The sequence below is a fragment of the Carya illinoinensis genome, chromosome 12 (genome assembly GCF_018687715.1).
Source record: "Carya illinoinensis cultivar Pawnee chromosome 12, C.illinoinensisPawnee_v1, whole genome shotgun sequence".
In the NCBI taxonomy this organism is placed as follows: Eukaryota; Viridiplantae; Streptophyta; class Magnoliopsida; order Fagales; family Juglandaceae; genus Carya; species Carya illinoinensis.
The window spans coordinates 13,959,523-13,975,527 of NC_056763.1; the positions used below are offsets into that span (position 1 = coordinate 13,959,523).

The following is a 16,005-nucleotide window of genomic DNA, read 5'->3' on the forward strand; positions in this document are numbered from 1 at the left end:
ATGCAGTAGTACCACAAAACCCATGCTTTATATTTTGTATAAAAAAGCTACTCTCACCTAGAGTTTCGATTGGTCCCGGTAAATTATTATTATTTTTACTTAATAATTAATAAATTATTTTTTAATGATGTTATAATTTTTTTAAAATATAAAAAAAAATGAATGAAAAAGAGTTAAAAAATAAATAAATTGCCATAAGCCGTCTCGGGCTACACCCACCTAACACTTGATCAAATATTTTGTTTCTTTCAAAGTGATCAGCACGTGCGCTCACCATCGTGAAGAACGACCTCCGGCATTCTGATCGACCACCTTGCATGGCATGCAGTGCGGGATTAACGCACCGGCCCCTCCGCCGGTCACTTTCATTGGGTGGCCACGAGGCCATCACATGATGATATATGCCTTGCATGCCCTATTAATACAGAACATATACCAAAGCTATTGATGCTTTGTAAACAATGATATCCTAAAGAGAGGATGACGACATCGGAAATGATTTGAAAAAAGTATAAATTTTAAAACCCAAGGACCAATCGGCCTTTCAAGCAAATGTTCACGTGGATGATTAGTTGAGTTGGTGGTATTCAAGACAAAAGTTAAATACAAGTTAATTAACCCCAGATCTTATAAAATAATTGATCATCATTCTTTCTTAAAAACTACAAATTTTGACCCAAAATGTTCTGCATTATCGCTCAAGTATCATCTTTGAACTTTTCCTTGTTCTTTCCTCTATATATATTTTCTCTTTTCCATGTGTTTCTCTTTTCTTATTTTGTCATTCAGTTAACTACCTTCAACATTTTTACTTATTTTAATTTCTTTTTTCTATCATCCAACTTCATAACTTATAATAGAAATATTAAATATATAAAGTTTTTTTGTTATCTTATGTACTGTGATCTTTAGCTATCATAGGTTTAATTGCACCATATATATAATATCCTTATGTTAATTATAAATATATTAATAGTACCAATTGTAGTATTTGATTCGTATGTTGAAAGATGTTTATAATATCTTTTCGCTATTAATTAATACAGTGTAAAACCTAATTATTTTAAAATACAATTGAATTTTTAGGGAAAATTCCTTTTTAGCTTTTTGGGGTTTGCCCAAATTACAAAGAGAAAAATATTCTTATCAAACTATAGAGGGACTGATTAACTGTACTAATTTTAAAAAGAGTGCGTGATGCTTACACGCTATTTGTCGTCATATTCTGAAAAATGATATTTGTCGTCTATTTTTTAAAAAAATAAATAAATATAAAATTTATATAAAAAATTTAATTTTTTAATAATGAAATCTATTATTTTTTAAAAAGAGTACGGTGTTTAATTGCATGATTTAAGACACTATTTATCATTATTTAATCTAATTATCCATTAGTGCTTTTTTATGTACAGGAAGCCGTACGCGACAGGAAAGTACTGTACGTCGCCTCTTCATCGGTGAGTCATGATGACCCGAACTAACACTTTTTCCGCCCTAGTCGACCTAACACTTTCTCACTTACACTGACAGAAGAGCAGCTGGCCGGGGCCATGCCAGCTAGGACCATATACATGGAATTCTAGCCTTGATCATGTGGAATTAAATCAATGGATCAGGGATGAGTACCACTACTACCACTGAGTGCGTGCATCATCCTGATGATTTTCTCAATGAATTTATATATTATGATAAATAAACTGAGTAGGTGACTCTCTCTCTTGAGTCTCCCCCTCCCTGACCTCAACTTTAATCACATCCATCGAAAATGAGGAAAAATATAGCTGTTCGCCTCTTGCATGTACGTACTATGTCTTTTGGTTATCGAATCGACGTAAAATGAATTGAGATAAAAATTTAAAATTAAATAATTATTATTATTTTAAAATTTAAAAAATTTAAATTATTTATTATATTTTATATAAAAATTTAAAAAAATTATAATGATAAAATAATCAAATAAAATATTTTTTGTATTTAAAATGAGATTAAATATATATATAAATAAATAATATTTACAGTCGTGAGTACATAAATCTGGTATAATTATTTTAAAAAAGTGAATAAATACGAGATCGATCCAAATAAAAAAAAATTAATAATAGGCTCTACTTTTTTTTAAAATAAATACAAGACACTTACACATTCTATAACTATACGTAACATTACTCATATGCATATCGCTACCTTATTTTTCGGCAATTACAATGCATGCACGCAGCATTCCTCCCTGCAGCTAGGTGGGTACGTATATACCAACTGGCAACTTCCTCTCTTTGTCGGGGAGCATGATAGTCTTGCTTCCGAAATTGCAAATTGGAGTATTAATAATTTTACAAACTTTTTTTTCCTAAAAAATTATCTTTCCATTTGAAACAAAATTATCATCATTATTGAAAAGAGAATTGTGAGATCAAGAACTGTATTTTTATCTTTTTTTTTTTTTTAATATAGCAAATAAATAACTTTATTTATAATAAAAGTATTACAAAGATGAATAAACCTAAATAGCTTAGGATATACACTCTGAAATAGAATCATACCAAAGGACTATATCATCAAGATGTCATGCAAATTTAGCTAAAGTATGTGTTACACCGTTTGATTCACGACCTCGATGCTGCAAAGACCAATTAGGAAGGCTGTAGAGAAGAGATTTGATATCTTGAACAAGGGTACTCCACAAAGTTGATGATCTTCCTTTCTTTTTCAATTTTTCAACTACAAGAAGTGCATCACTTTCAATTTGGAGCTCAGCAATATTTAAAAGAATACACAATTGTATCCCTCGCAAGATAGCAAGTAACTCTATTTTCATTGGATTAGCAAGGGCATTTTCTAGACATTATATATTATATATGTGGAATATTTGTCACACTACTCAACTGGTTATTGCACCGCAAATAATCAATTGAATGGACATTATATATTATATATGTGGAATATTTAATTCAATAAAACAAAGTGTAGAGTTAGGGTTGAACTTAAGAATGTTCACTATGATTCCATTTAAAATCATTATTTTTTTTAAAAAAAGTTTAAGCTAATAAAAAGAGGTAAATTTAATTATTTATATTATATTCTTAAGACATATCTATCAATGATTGGCCATCTTAATGGATAGTTGATACTAAATTAGTAATCTCATATGCTCTCATAGAAGTTGTCTTGAGTTCTAATTGTGAATCTACTTTGTTGAAATATTGAAATATTTTGTGTATTGGCCGATATACATATAATTAAGTTAAATTTGACCACAAAAATAGTATTTCTCTTCAAAAATTTTATGTGCAGTCACTTTTGTGTACTCCTTGTACACAAAAACTCTATTTCTATTTCATTTGAAAAATAATGAGATGAGTTCTGCTATATACAATTATTTTTGTATATTTTTTGTGCATTGTATTAATATGATTAGTTAAATGTGATTGACTATATTATTTTTTTAATATAAAATAACTAATTTAATAAATTATATTTATAGAGTGTATAAAGAATACAAAAAAAACTCATATATTTATATATTCCCAAATGAAATAGAAGGATCCAATTTATAATTCAAATTTGTTCATAATTCCTGTGACTATAGCGGTATGCATGGTGTCACATCATTTGAAATGTTTAAATAACAATAGGAGTTAGTCATTTCATGGCACCAAGCTGTGCATGACGATTGGGTATCCATAGACCATAATGTCACGTCATTCAAAAACTTAAAAAACATAGCAACTTACACACATTTCAATAAAAAATAAAATTAAAGTGGTGGAGATTTGACCAAATTAATACACTCGTTGATGTGGCAATAAATTCAGGAAAGAAGTGATGGGTTGTGATAACTGATTCTAAGCATTGTGTACGTGTAGGCCGGAATCCGGATATATCTAGAAGATATGTTTCTTCCCGCGGCCGTCTATCAACGGCGGCGCCGTTAAATCAGTGATATATATTACAAAAGGACGGTGCTATAGGTGTTATTGGTGGCTCCCGCTGAGAGTCACCTTAGATAAAAAAAATTTATAATTTTATTTTTTTAAATTATTTTTTAACATTTTAAATATTTTAAAAAAATATAAAAATTTATAATAATATTAAAAAGAATTTTTTAATCATTAAGAGAAAAAAAAAAGGAAGCGGGATCCCAGCATTTTTCATTACAAAATTATATAAAATAAGTGAATGTACATTACTACAGTAATTGAGGAACTAGATATGTTTATTTAAATTGAGGATATTTATTTAAAATAAAGTTATTTGTAAATAATTTTATAAAAATATTTCTTAATTAAAATATAATTGTATGTATATCATTTTTAATTTTATAATCATGTTACTTATTTATTTCCACTTTTAGTTTGAAATGATATTATAATTAATAGGTCCCAAAATATAATATAGTATTTGTTTAATAATTCTGGTTGTTATATATAAGATAAGTAATATTAGATTAAAATTTTTAATCTGGTTGACAATAATATATAAATTGTGTAAATCTCACACATTTTATTTTAAAAATTATAAAATTTTTATTAAAAAATTTATTTTTTTCGTAAATTTGAACATTAAAAATTAAAAAGAAGACGGCGTGGAATGGAACTGTTAGGTCTTTCTCGACAAAAATGGCAGACAAGATTCGCCCAGGTGGATCACGCGGGGTTTAAAAATACCAAAAACAAGGATCGAGGGGCAATCTCAACATTTGGGAAAACCTCAAGGTGCTGCAGAGGATCCTGACCCATGCTTCCACTGCCCTATAAATGTCCTGGACGTCTGAATTATATTGATATCATCATCGACTCCAATACCACTTCCAATATTGGAGTTTGGAGAGATCGAGCTCCTCTCCTCTCCTCTCCTCGGCACTTTCTCATTCTCTCTCTCTCTCGCTTTCTGAGCCATTTCACATGGCGACTGCTACTGCTTCTGGGCAGTTCCTTGCACGCCTGATCGACCCACAATCGACAAGAAAATGCAGCATCTATGCCGCCGCACCAACTTCAAGAAGTAGGCAAACCGTCCGTTTCTTTCGTCGTGTAAGCCACCGGCCACTGCTGAGCTTTTCATGATTATGAACATGATCATCTCGATCTTTATGTATACATTTAATGTAATATATGAAGGGTTACGAAACTCTGACCTAGCTTAATTTGAATGTAGAGATATCAGCCATGTTCAATGTCGATGAATGGTTGCCAAGGAGACCACGGACTCCCCGTAGAAAACATTGAAACGCGTACACTCCCAGCAGTTCCATCACCTGCATTGGCCATGGATATGCTCAACTCTGCCATTTACCAGCTCAAATCCCATCCACCTCCATCTTCATCCGGAGTTATACGTCTCGAGGTAATGATATTTATAACCACATTAACTCCTGCTTATATTCAAGATATTGTGTCCCCTTGGTCTCGATCGATCGGTCTGCAAGATGGAGAGAGAAACTTTTCTTATCCGTAATGGCACCTGGAAAGCTGCAGGCTTTTTCATGAACATGAGCTTGTCCCGAACACATCGTTGCATGCTACTTCTATTGTCGACGATGGCTTTCATATGTGCACTCCAAATATGACGTCTAATGGTATTTTTATTTTGTTTTAAATATTTTTAAAAGTTTTCTTAATTAATTATTAAGGGAAAAAAAAGAAAATTTACAAATTCCCTAATAATCAATTCTTTAATCATTAAAAAAAGAAAAAAAAATTTAGTTACAAGCACAACTGATTACTAATATATGCACTAATTTAATATGATTGATTACAAAATAGATTTATTGAAAAAAATGGTAATTTAAATTTTGAATATGAATGAATCAATATTGGTATACAGATTAGTATGCGATTTTGTTTGTACATAGCAAAACTCAAAAAAAAAATAAAATAAAATAAAATACTTAAAAGAGGCATATATATTTGGAGTGCACATTTGGAAGTCACCCAATCATTTTTGTTGTCAACTCTGTTCCTACTCGATCAGCATTGCACTATCTCATGTATACTTAATGTTTAACTAAACTAAGTAATTAACAAGAGACATGCTGATCATCTTTGCCATGACGCGGTGCATCATCTATCATTGGATCAAATATCATAATAACGTACCGCATACTTATACTAGATTTTATCATCTTCAATCACACTTATACTGAAATATCATTTAAGTCCGTGTCATTATATTAGCAATAGCACTTTTTATTGGTGAATATTAGAGTCTATATGTTAATTATCTTCATTTTGCCATTATAATAAATATCGTTGAAAGATAACTATAAAAAATTTCAAACCTATTCCTTCATTATTCATGCATTGAAAATATTACAAGTTACGAACTTGTAAAATACTTTGTTAAAGAGATCAGCTTTATACCCGTGAGCTGTTATCTATTTTGAAAAGTCATTTAGAGATTACATATTAAAAAAAGGAAAATGATACATTTACAATTTTTTTACCATTATTTTACAAATGTTTTGGGGTTTATTAGACTTTTTTTTTTATTTTTTAATTTTTGTGAAAACCTGATCTCAGTACTGTTTATTTAAAGTTTAATTTTTGAGTTCCTAACTTGAATCAATGAAGGTTTTTTTATTTATTTAATATTTGAAATGGAAACAAACAAGAATATTTTAATAATTTAAAAAAAATAAAATGGTATATTTATAAAAATTAATATATAAAATAAAAAATAAATTTTAATAATAAATTTTAAGGAATATGACGAAAAAACCATTAGCAGGGTTGTTATCATGGAAAATACATTTTCACATATATAAGATTTCTACCAAAATCTTCTACCGAAATGTATTTTAATTTTTGTTTTAAATTTAGTTATTAAGTAAGTGTTTTTAAATGAATATGTGATTTTTTTATTTTTAAAAAATTTTTAAATAGTTTGAAAATATGTTGGAAAAAAAAAAACCGATTTGCATTGATCGGTAGAGGAAGTCGGGAGCATGATCCTTTTTAAAATTGGTCAGTATCGACTTAAGAGCAAACACGATCCTGACCAATTATAAAAATTATAGTTAAATCATTGAATTCGAGAGCCCATGTACTGCCAGTGGCGAGGAATCCAAGTGGCTGGGTACGTCGCGGGACAGATCTTTCAGCTTTCAACTCAGAAATAAACAAATTATATACATATAAATATATATAATATTATCTAATATAATAATTTGGTGTATGGCTCAAAGGAGCCAAAGCTAACAGGGTTCCACCTCTTGTTGTTTTGATGAAGGTGCCAATCCAGCAACAGATTGACGCAATCGATTGGCTCCATGCCCAGAACAGTCTCCAGCTTTCTCGCTGTTACTTTTCCGGACGTACGGTCGGATCTTCCTATCTCTTCAATCCTGCCGATAATGGAAACGGCAGCTCAAACCACAAGGCCAAGGGTTTGGTCAGCGTTGCCGGCGTGGGCTCCGCAGTCTTCTTTCGGGATATCCACCCTTTCTCCTATAACGATTGGAAATCCATTAGAAGGTAAAATAATAATAATAATAATAAATAAATAAAGAAAATTGTAGTAGTACCGGAATGTATTCTCATGATTTTTTTATGAGATTTGGAAACAAGTTTTGTTATATATAAATAAAGATGGGTATTAATCTGCATATTAATATTAATTTTTTCATATTTAAAATTTAAATTATTATTATTTTTGATAAAATTTATTTTTTCATCAATTATATTAAATTAATGTATATATTAATACACAGTTATAAGAAGATTATTATTTTTTTTTAAACACATTATGCATGCAGGCAGCTGACGATAATATTCTTGATTTGATGTTTCTCACGTGTCTGAATCAGGTTCCTCTCGGAAAAGAACCCTTTAATCCGTGCTTATGGAGCTATTCGCTTTGATGCGAGGTCTAACATATCGCCGGAATGGGAGGGTTTTGGATCCTTCTACTTTACAGTTCCTCAGGTAGAGATCATCATCATCAAGAGCTTAATTAACCCGGCTGTTTTGATTTCAAGACTTTTCTTTTACATTATTTTCTGATCTGGATCTGCTGCTAATTAGTTATTGTATTAACATTCTGTACAATATATATATATATATAATGATAATTTATAAATGAGTACTGCGCGCAGGTTGAGCTTGATGAGCTTGAAGGAAGCTCAATCCTGGCCACCACTGTTGCATGGGACGAATCCCTTTCATTGACTTGGGAAAAGGCTATTGATGCACTTCAGGCTACGATGGGCAAGGTGGGTCCATATACATTTGTATATATATATCTTGTACGTTTATACGTACGTTCTACAAATGCAATATATATATATATATGATATATCATTGTATGTGTAAATATGGTGCGCGCATGCATGCAGGTTACTTCATTTGTGGTAAACATGCGAAACCAAAGGCCAAACACGTTCATAGTAAGCAAGACTCATAGTCCCTCCAAGAAATATTGGGAACTTACTGTTAACAGAGTTTTGCAGCAAATTGACAGAGCAAATTCTGAACTGACAAAGGTACGTCAATATACTGTGTTACGTATACGTTAAAGATTCCCTGCGCCTCTTTGAGTAGCGTCCGCCACTTAATTTGTTCAGTACGAAATAATGCTTTTGAATGAAATAACCGTTGCGAAAATATTTGCTATGATGACTTTGTCCAAATTATCAGGTATTTTATTTTATTTTATTTAATAATTAAGAAAGTGATTATTAGTAAAGTAATATATATTTTTTATTTTTAAAAAAGTGCTTAAGTATTTTTAAAAAATATTTAAAAGATAAAAAAAATGTAATTTGCACTAGTGATAAGTTTGAGGGGCCAAACTCACGAGGCAAACTAGTGGCAAGTAAAATACATTGAATATGTTCGTTCCACTATGCTTCTCGGGTTTGACCACTAGGTATGCTCCTAGTGTAAATTGTAGTTTTGTTTTTTCTTTTCTTTCAATTTTTAAACATTCTAAAAAAAAAATACAATATACTAATAGTCCCTTGAGCAATGTTACGTACAGTCTCCATTTGAAAACTGCAATGCAAGCATATGTAATTTTATTTTTAAAATTTTTTAAAATTACTAAAATATCCTTCTTATAATGATCTTTTTTCTCCTTTAGTAAAAGGTCTGCACATCTAGTCCTCAAATGAGGACTGCAAATAGAATTTTTCTAGTCTCTTTCTTAATTATTAAGTAAAAATAAATTAAAAAAATAAAATAAAATACATGAGTAGTCAAATTGGAGGACAAACTCAGGGGACATAGTATCATTTTCCAATATCGAAATTCACCTCTTATGCACATTCTCCTAAACTACCTAGAATTCAACTTGTTGATATGCCTATATTGCGCCCTCTAGTACGTGATTATTCGATAAATCATTATGACTGAATATATACGAGCATATTTTAAAGCCGACTCATATTAATTTTATATATAAGAATTCTTTTATTATATTAGAATTAACCATTCTAACTGAAATAAAATGGGCGTGATTACCTTACAGATTATTTAGTAATCTATATTGAAAAGAAAGTTGGTGGAGCATTAAGCACAGATTTCAAAATCTGTGACCACCTTGGGGCCATGGGGTTTAGTCCAGTAGTACTGCTTGTAGCTGTCTTCTTTGATACTGTTAATAATAATGAATTATCTTACCCTGAAAATGAAGGTTGTGCTAGCACGAAGCAGCAGGGTGGTGACTGCTACAGATATTGACCCTACAACATGGTTATCATGTTTGCAGGTACTGATCATGTTTTCTTATGATCCTCATTCGATATTATTGCATGCATGATCTTTCCCTCTCGATCCCCCCCCCTTTTTGTTTTTCTTGGTAACAAAAATATTATCTTATACAACATTACTGCAGGTTGAAAAGGACAATTCATATCAGTTTTGTCTACAGCCACCTAAATCACCGGCATTTATTGGAAATACGGTATATATCTTGATCATTATCTTTCTTATAATACGTACATCAATTAAGAGATTATGCTTTAATTCATGTGCCCTTTAATGGGTGAGAATTAGTATCATTTTCTCATTCAAAATGCTTGGACTTGATTTCTTGCCTTTGGCTGAGTACTTACATTTATTTCCTAATTTGTGAACTATAGCCGGAGCGACTATTTCACAGAAAAAATCTTAGCATTTGTAGCGAGGCTTTGGCTGCAACCCGTGCTAGAGGTGGATCAATGTCTCATGATCTTCAAGTGGAACTTGACTTACTTTCTAGGTTATTATTACCCCACAACCCACCCAATTAATTAATTCGTTTTTTTTTAAATTTTATTTATTTATTAATTTTTTTAAGTTTGTTAATATATCGTTAATATTATGCAAGTAATTTCAATTTTTTCTGGAAAAGTTGATATTAATTTTATCATGTGATCACTTGTTACTGATTTTGCAGCCCCAAGGACCACCTAGAATTTACTATAGTGCGAGAAACCATAAAGAAAAACCTAGAGGTAAGTTTACTTTTGAAACTGATGATCTTCTTAAGGAATAGAATGAAATAATGAGGTGCCGGGCTGAAGAGAATGCAAAGAAAATGCTTAAGGAATATATACAGGTAATAGAAGATTGGAGTTTGTATAAAACAAGAAAATAGAGTACTGTAGATAGAAAACCCATTTTCAAGTTCTATTCCTCTCAGTTTCGAGTTAGTCATGCTTTTCTCTTGTGTCCCCACTAGTGCTCGTAGTGTAGTCAGCATTTTTATAATTAACAGATTGTCAGAGTGCTTTCAGACATATTAAATTCTGCTGACTCGATCGATTCTCTTTTGCAGGCTGTAGGCAATGGGGTAGTAGTTGAACCAGAGAAGGTGATAAGGAAACTGAGAAGAGTCCAGCATTTATATGCCAAATTGGCCGCCAAATTAAGAAGTGAAGATGATGAGGTAAAGATTAAAAAAAAAAAAAATCTGTATCCAAAATAATAAGTTTCCTTTCCATCTCTTAGAAGTTTGATTACTGATTCAGATTCAATTTATATATTTTTCTGTATCCATATTATTTACAGAGTTATTTTATTCTATCTTTGCTTGCCAGTTTGATGTCTTAGCTTCTCTACATCCAACTCCAGCAGTCTGCGGATTCCCAAGAGAAGAGGCACGGGTTTTTATTGAAGAAAATGGTAGGTGCTAGGTATATAATTGTTGTTATTATTATAATTATATTTGTTCTGATATACGTCCAATACAATATTCAAAAATCTTTACAGCCTATTCATGAAAGCAATGGATTGAGTGTGGGGGGTCAAAGGGGTGGTAGTTGAGAATTGTGATAATGACTGACCGTTGATGTGGTGGTTGTTGCCCTATAGAATGTTCTTCAAGGTGGTGTTAGACCGTTTGTTGTTGCTGTTGTGTTGGGATTAGTGTTGTTTGATTTTGTAGATTTAGGACTAGACTCCTAAATTTATAATTATTCTGTTCTAAATCCCAGACGCTAGGTGCCTCAATTTATTTGGATTGCATAACTCAGTTGAAAAATGTAGAGTAAGTTGGACCACTTGGAGTTGAACCATGTGCCTCAGACCAAAAACAAGTACTTTTATCATTATATCATTTGACGTAAAAAAGCAAAACGGTAAAACAGATGCCTGCAGACTCCAAGAGAAGAATTTTGGAGGTCCTCCTGCTATGAAAACAATACAGTTTCCAAAGGAAAGGATTGGTACTGCGAAATCTTCCAGAAAACAAAACAACAAAAACAACTTATATACTTGATTGTTCATCCCTTATTTGACCATACTCATAGACTGATTATACACCATATATCTCATCTGATAAAGAGCCCAATGTTTTTGTTGGGTAAGATTAGGCATTATACTACTTGAATTAAACTTTTCTTTAGGCATTATACTACTTGAATTAAACTTTTCTTTCTGGCTGCTCAATATTTCCTGAACCTCAATATACCAATGCCTATTAATGGAGATCTATGCATCTTTTCAGAGGCATTTGATCGAGGAATGTATGCAGGACCTGTTGGTTGGTTTAGTGGAGGAGAGAGTGAGTTCGCTGTAGGCATCAGGTCAGCATTGGTGCAAAAGGTGAGCCAAATCAAACCTATTATTGTTTTCTTCCTCTCTTTTGAGATAATGGTAACTGCCTTCAGAACCTACTACACAACGTCCTAATGCTGAACAATTTGGATCCCAGGGTCTTGGCGCATTGATGTATGCAGGAACAGGGATAGTTAAGGGAAGCAATCCATCTTTAGAGTGGGATGAACTGGAACTCAAGATCTCTCAGGTATGTTTATGGGTGTGTGTTCCAGCTCTTGATGATCTGGTTTAAGCACATATCCAAGCTAGAACACTAGCAACGTTAATAGCCAATCCCTTTTGCATCAATCATCAGCGTTTTTATAGACATTTTTTAGTGCTATTTTAAAATGTCCTGATCTGTTCTGTAGTTCACCAAAATGCTTAAAATTGGAGTGCCTCAGCTTGAACAGTTGACGACAGGAGTATAAACTGAAAGGTTAGTGATTCTAAACATGCCATTGATTGCAGCAGCCATTGATAATAAAGAACACACACACACACACATATTTCTAACCATGTACAGTTAAAAGCTAGTATAAGTCGTGCCAATAAGGAACACCTATTCGGGTATTTAACTTTTCCATATTGATGAATTAGTCACCAGCATTTATCTAGTAGAGCTAATAACTTGTGTTCTAATTAGCATTCAGAAAAAGATCATGTTGCTGGAGTGGTTACAATAAACACAGGCAAATAGTACAGAAAACTTTTGATTTACCAATATTCTGAATATTTAAGAGGAATGACGATGCAGCTCCTCTATTCTGTCATCATTGGTGACTTTTGATACAACCTGTGATTCTCTTGCACTCATCCGGAGAACCATATATAGATTGTGAAAATATTCTCATATATTTGCTTCCGACCTTGATAGATAGCATTTTATCATTATTCCAAGAGTTTGAAACTTAAAATTTATGTGGTGATAGATGTCCTGAAGCCGAGACATGGTTTCTTTGGTGAAGAGTGAATCTCACAGCCTGTTGATTCGTATTATAACTGGGTAGTATGATCTTCTGCGCGCTCCAAAATAATTCGATAATGCAGTACCACGGGTTTAAGTTGTTGCCCTTGCTTGCTCGGAGTGAAAAATCCCCCGATGTGTTTTTTCTTCCTCAGCTTTTCGATCATCTTGTAAAATTGGCTTGCTCCAGATTTCATGTCAAGTTCATTTTTATCTCCTCAATACAACATCTGTGTCTGGATGTTGGTGAATAAATTGAAGCTTACTGGGAATAAATGGTATAGATATCGCCTTACTAATTTGATGTAATCATGTAATGTTAGCCTGTATGAGCAATAATAAAAATCTCCCCTTAGAAATGGGGTTATTGTTTTGTATCTAGAGAATCCTACTGCATAGCTCTTACCTGGATTTTGGTTGCTCAAAATGTGAATTTCAAGAGTTTTAATATTAAGTCACTAAGATGATAGACATCTTCTTGAGTTTCAATTATGTGAGTTGTTGAATGTAAAATATTTTGAGTTTATAATTAAGTGCTTTAGATAAGTCAAAACACATAATTCCGAATATTAAGGTTCTTATCTTATCCATTGAAGAGTTTGAATTTGAAACGGTTACAAGTCTATGGGGATAGTTTCGTACAGTTAGCAAATTGTTAGCAAAACCATCGCGACATATTCAATCCATAAGTAGAATTTCACTGGGACTTGAAAACTGCTTCTAGAAATATATTTAAATTGTCTTACTAATTAGGAACAGTAGAGATTCAATTCTGGAGAATTTGTGAGCACTTCCCAGTACTTATTTTTGTTAGAAAATACCATTGAAAATTTTTCATATTGTTTCTCTCAAAGAATGTGATTATGATTCGAGGTTCAGATAGTGTGATCGTTTTAGCTACTGGAGTTCCAGTAGAGAACACAATATTTGAAGATCCTTAGAGGTTCTAGCTACAACTGTGGTTAGGGGTGTCAAATCGTGTTAACGGGTCATGTTCGTGTCATGTCAAAGCATGCATATTATATTATATAGGTCTACCCTAACTCGATCCATTAAGCTTATCATGTCAAAATCTCAAATCTTAACATAACGGGTCATGTCGTTTCAACCCGTTTTGACCCATTAGTGAATATTACGAAATAAGTTAACATAAAACAATATGACCCGTTTCAAAATGTTTATGTAAATGGGTTAAATAAACCCGAAATTAACATGTTTGACTTGATTAAATTTACTATAATTTTATATAAATTTTAAAATCACAATATCTATAAAAATTATAAAACTAACTACAAGTCTAAAATTACAATCCAAACAATAAAAATATTGAAATTAAAATTCTAACAATTTAACTTTTTGGTATAAGGTATAATTATAATTTTAACTTTCTTATCGTGTCATAGCGGATTATAATGGGTCAAAATGGGTTGACCCGTTATCAACTTGCTAAGCAATTATGTCTTAACGGATCAACTCATTTTTATCCGAACCCATTACGACTAAACCCTAACCCGCTATTATCGTGTCGTGTTCGTATTGGGTTAATGGGTTGTGTAACATATTGCCACCCCTAACTGTGGTAGAGACAAATGGGTCATTTGTTTGATCAAGTAAGAATGTCAATTGACAAATGTTTTGTAATTGATACTTGCTTGTAAAAGATTTTCAAATAGTGGATTGAAGTTTTTGGGTAAGTTACCCTTAGTTTTATTTTTAAAGAATTCTTTAAAAGGTTTCCCTTCGTTACCAATTTATGTGTTATGCAATTGATTTATTGTATGTTAATGCTGTTCTTATTGAATAATTGCATGAATATTGAGTAACAAATTGATTTATATAATTGGTAGACCTTTGGAAGTTTTATTATACAAAGGTATTTGAGAAATTTCAATTGGCATCAGAGTACGGTTCACTCATTCGAGTGTGATTCATATCCCTATATATAGATTATGTCATCATCATTATCAACCCTTCCACATTTTGATGGGGATGGTTACGCTTATTGGAAAGTTTGAATAATGGTCTTTCTCAAATCTCTAGATGAACATGTGTGGTATTCAGTGAAAGGGGATGGACTAAGTCCGAGACAAGACTGGAGACTTGGTTTAGAGAGAGATCAACAACTATCATTGGAATAGCAAAGGACTTCATGCCATTTTCATGGTTGTCTATCTCGAAAAATTTAGAAGAATCTTCATTTGTGAGATTGTGATGTAGGAGAATTCGAGTAAGATGATACTGAGTTATCAGATTGCATGTTGATAATGCTAAAATATCCTAAGATGGCATATAAGAGCAAAAATGGCAGGAAATCGTGATTTTCCTCTGATTGGACTAGTTTTGGGCATGTTTCGGTATTTTGACCATAATTTTGACTACGGATATCAGAATCACACATATGACCCCAATTTGGAAAACATCTTTTTTCAGCACACACATTGTGGTCATCTAGCTATGCTTTGTGTGCATCTTTTTCAAGGCCAAAATTCACTGTTTTCCCATCTGAATCCCTATTTTTTAGTTATTTTTTACCTTTTATGGTAACATTTCATTTATCACTTAGGAAGTGATTCTGAATGATTTGGGCCAAATTCTTGGCAAATTACTTCTTTTATTACGTATTTATTTTTGGAATGGTTATTGAAATTTTGCTATTTTAGGTAAAATCTCGATATTTTCGATTTAGAACTATTACAACCTAGCTTGTGGGATAATTTCATTATTCTTGGATTTTGATAATTATGAATTGAACATCAAAGTTATTTTCTCTACGTTTTGGGTGATTCTCTTGTCTTCTTTCACTGTGAATTATTTGTTAAAACTAGCCTACAGAATTATCTCTGTTCTTTCCGGCATCAGTTGGCATTAGAGTTTCAGCATCTTTCTTGGGGTGATATCTCATCAGTTTTCATGGTTAGTGGGTCGTGGTCATTGTGGGCAGGTTCTAAACAAGGAAGTCTCACATCGTGATCATAGCATTCAGGATGTGATGATTGAGGATTTGCATAAGCAAGTTGTAGA

At 32.1% G+C, this 16,005-nt stretch overlaps 1 protein-coding gene across 2 annotated transcripts; it reads left to right on the forward strand.

Moving 5' to 3' along the window:
- The first annotated feature begins 4,764 nt into the window (after window positions 1-4,764).
- Window positions 4,765-13,361, forward strand: LOC122289019 (isochorismate synthase 2, chloroplastic-like). 2 transcript variants are annotated; one of them, XM_043095895.1, is made up of 16 exons: window positions 4,765-5,030; window positions 5,164-5,343; window positions 7,228-7,472; window positions 7,805-7,922; window positions 8,093-8,209; window positions 8,333-8,479; window positions 9,631-9,705; window positions 9,832-9,900; window positions 10,079-10,197; window positions 10,375-10,432; window positions 10,756-10,866; window positions 11,018-11,102; window positions 11,926-12,023; window positions 12,133-12,225; window positions 12,389-12,456; window positions 12,950-13,361. In XM_043095895.1, exons 1-15 carry the CDS (start codon window positions 4,902-4,904, stop codon window positions 12,446-12,448), a joined length of 1,704 nt encoding a protein of 567 aa, XP_042951829.1. In that variant the 5' UTR covers window positions 4,765-4,901; the 3' UTR covers window positions 12,449-12,456; window positions 12,950-13,361. The 2 variants fall into 2 exon arrangements, with proteins under 2 accessions (XP_042951829.1, XP_042951828.1); XM_043095894.1 differs by having other exon boundaries at window positions 4,766-5,030; window positions 5,155-5,343.
- The last annotated feature ends 2,644 nt before the right edge of the window (window positions 13,362-16,005 follow it).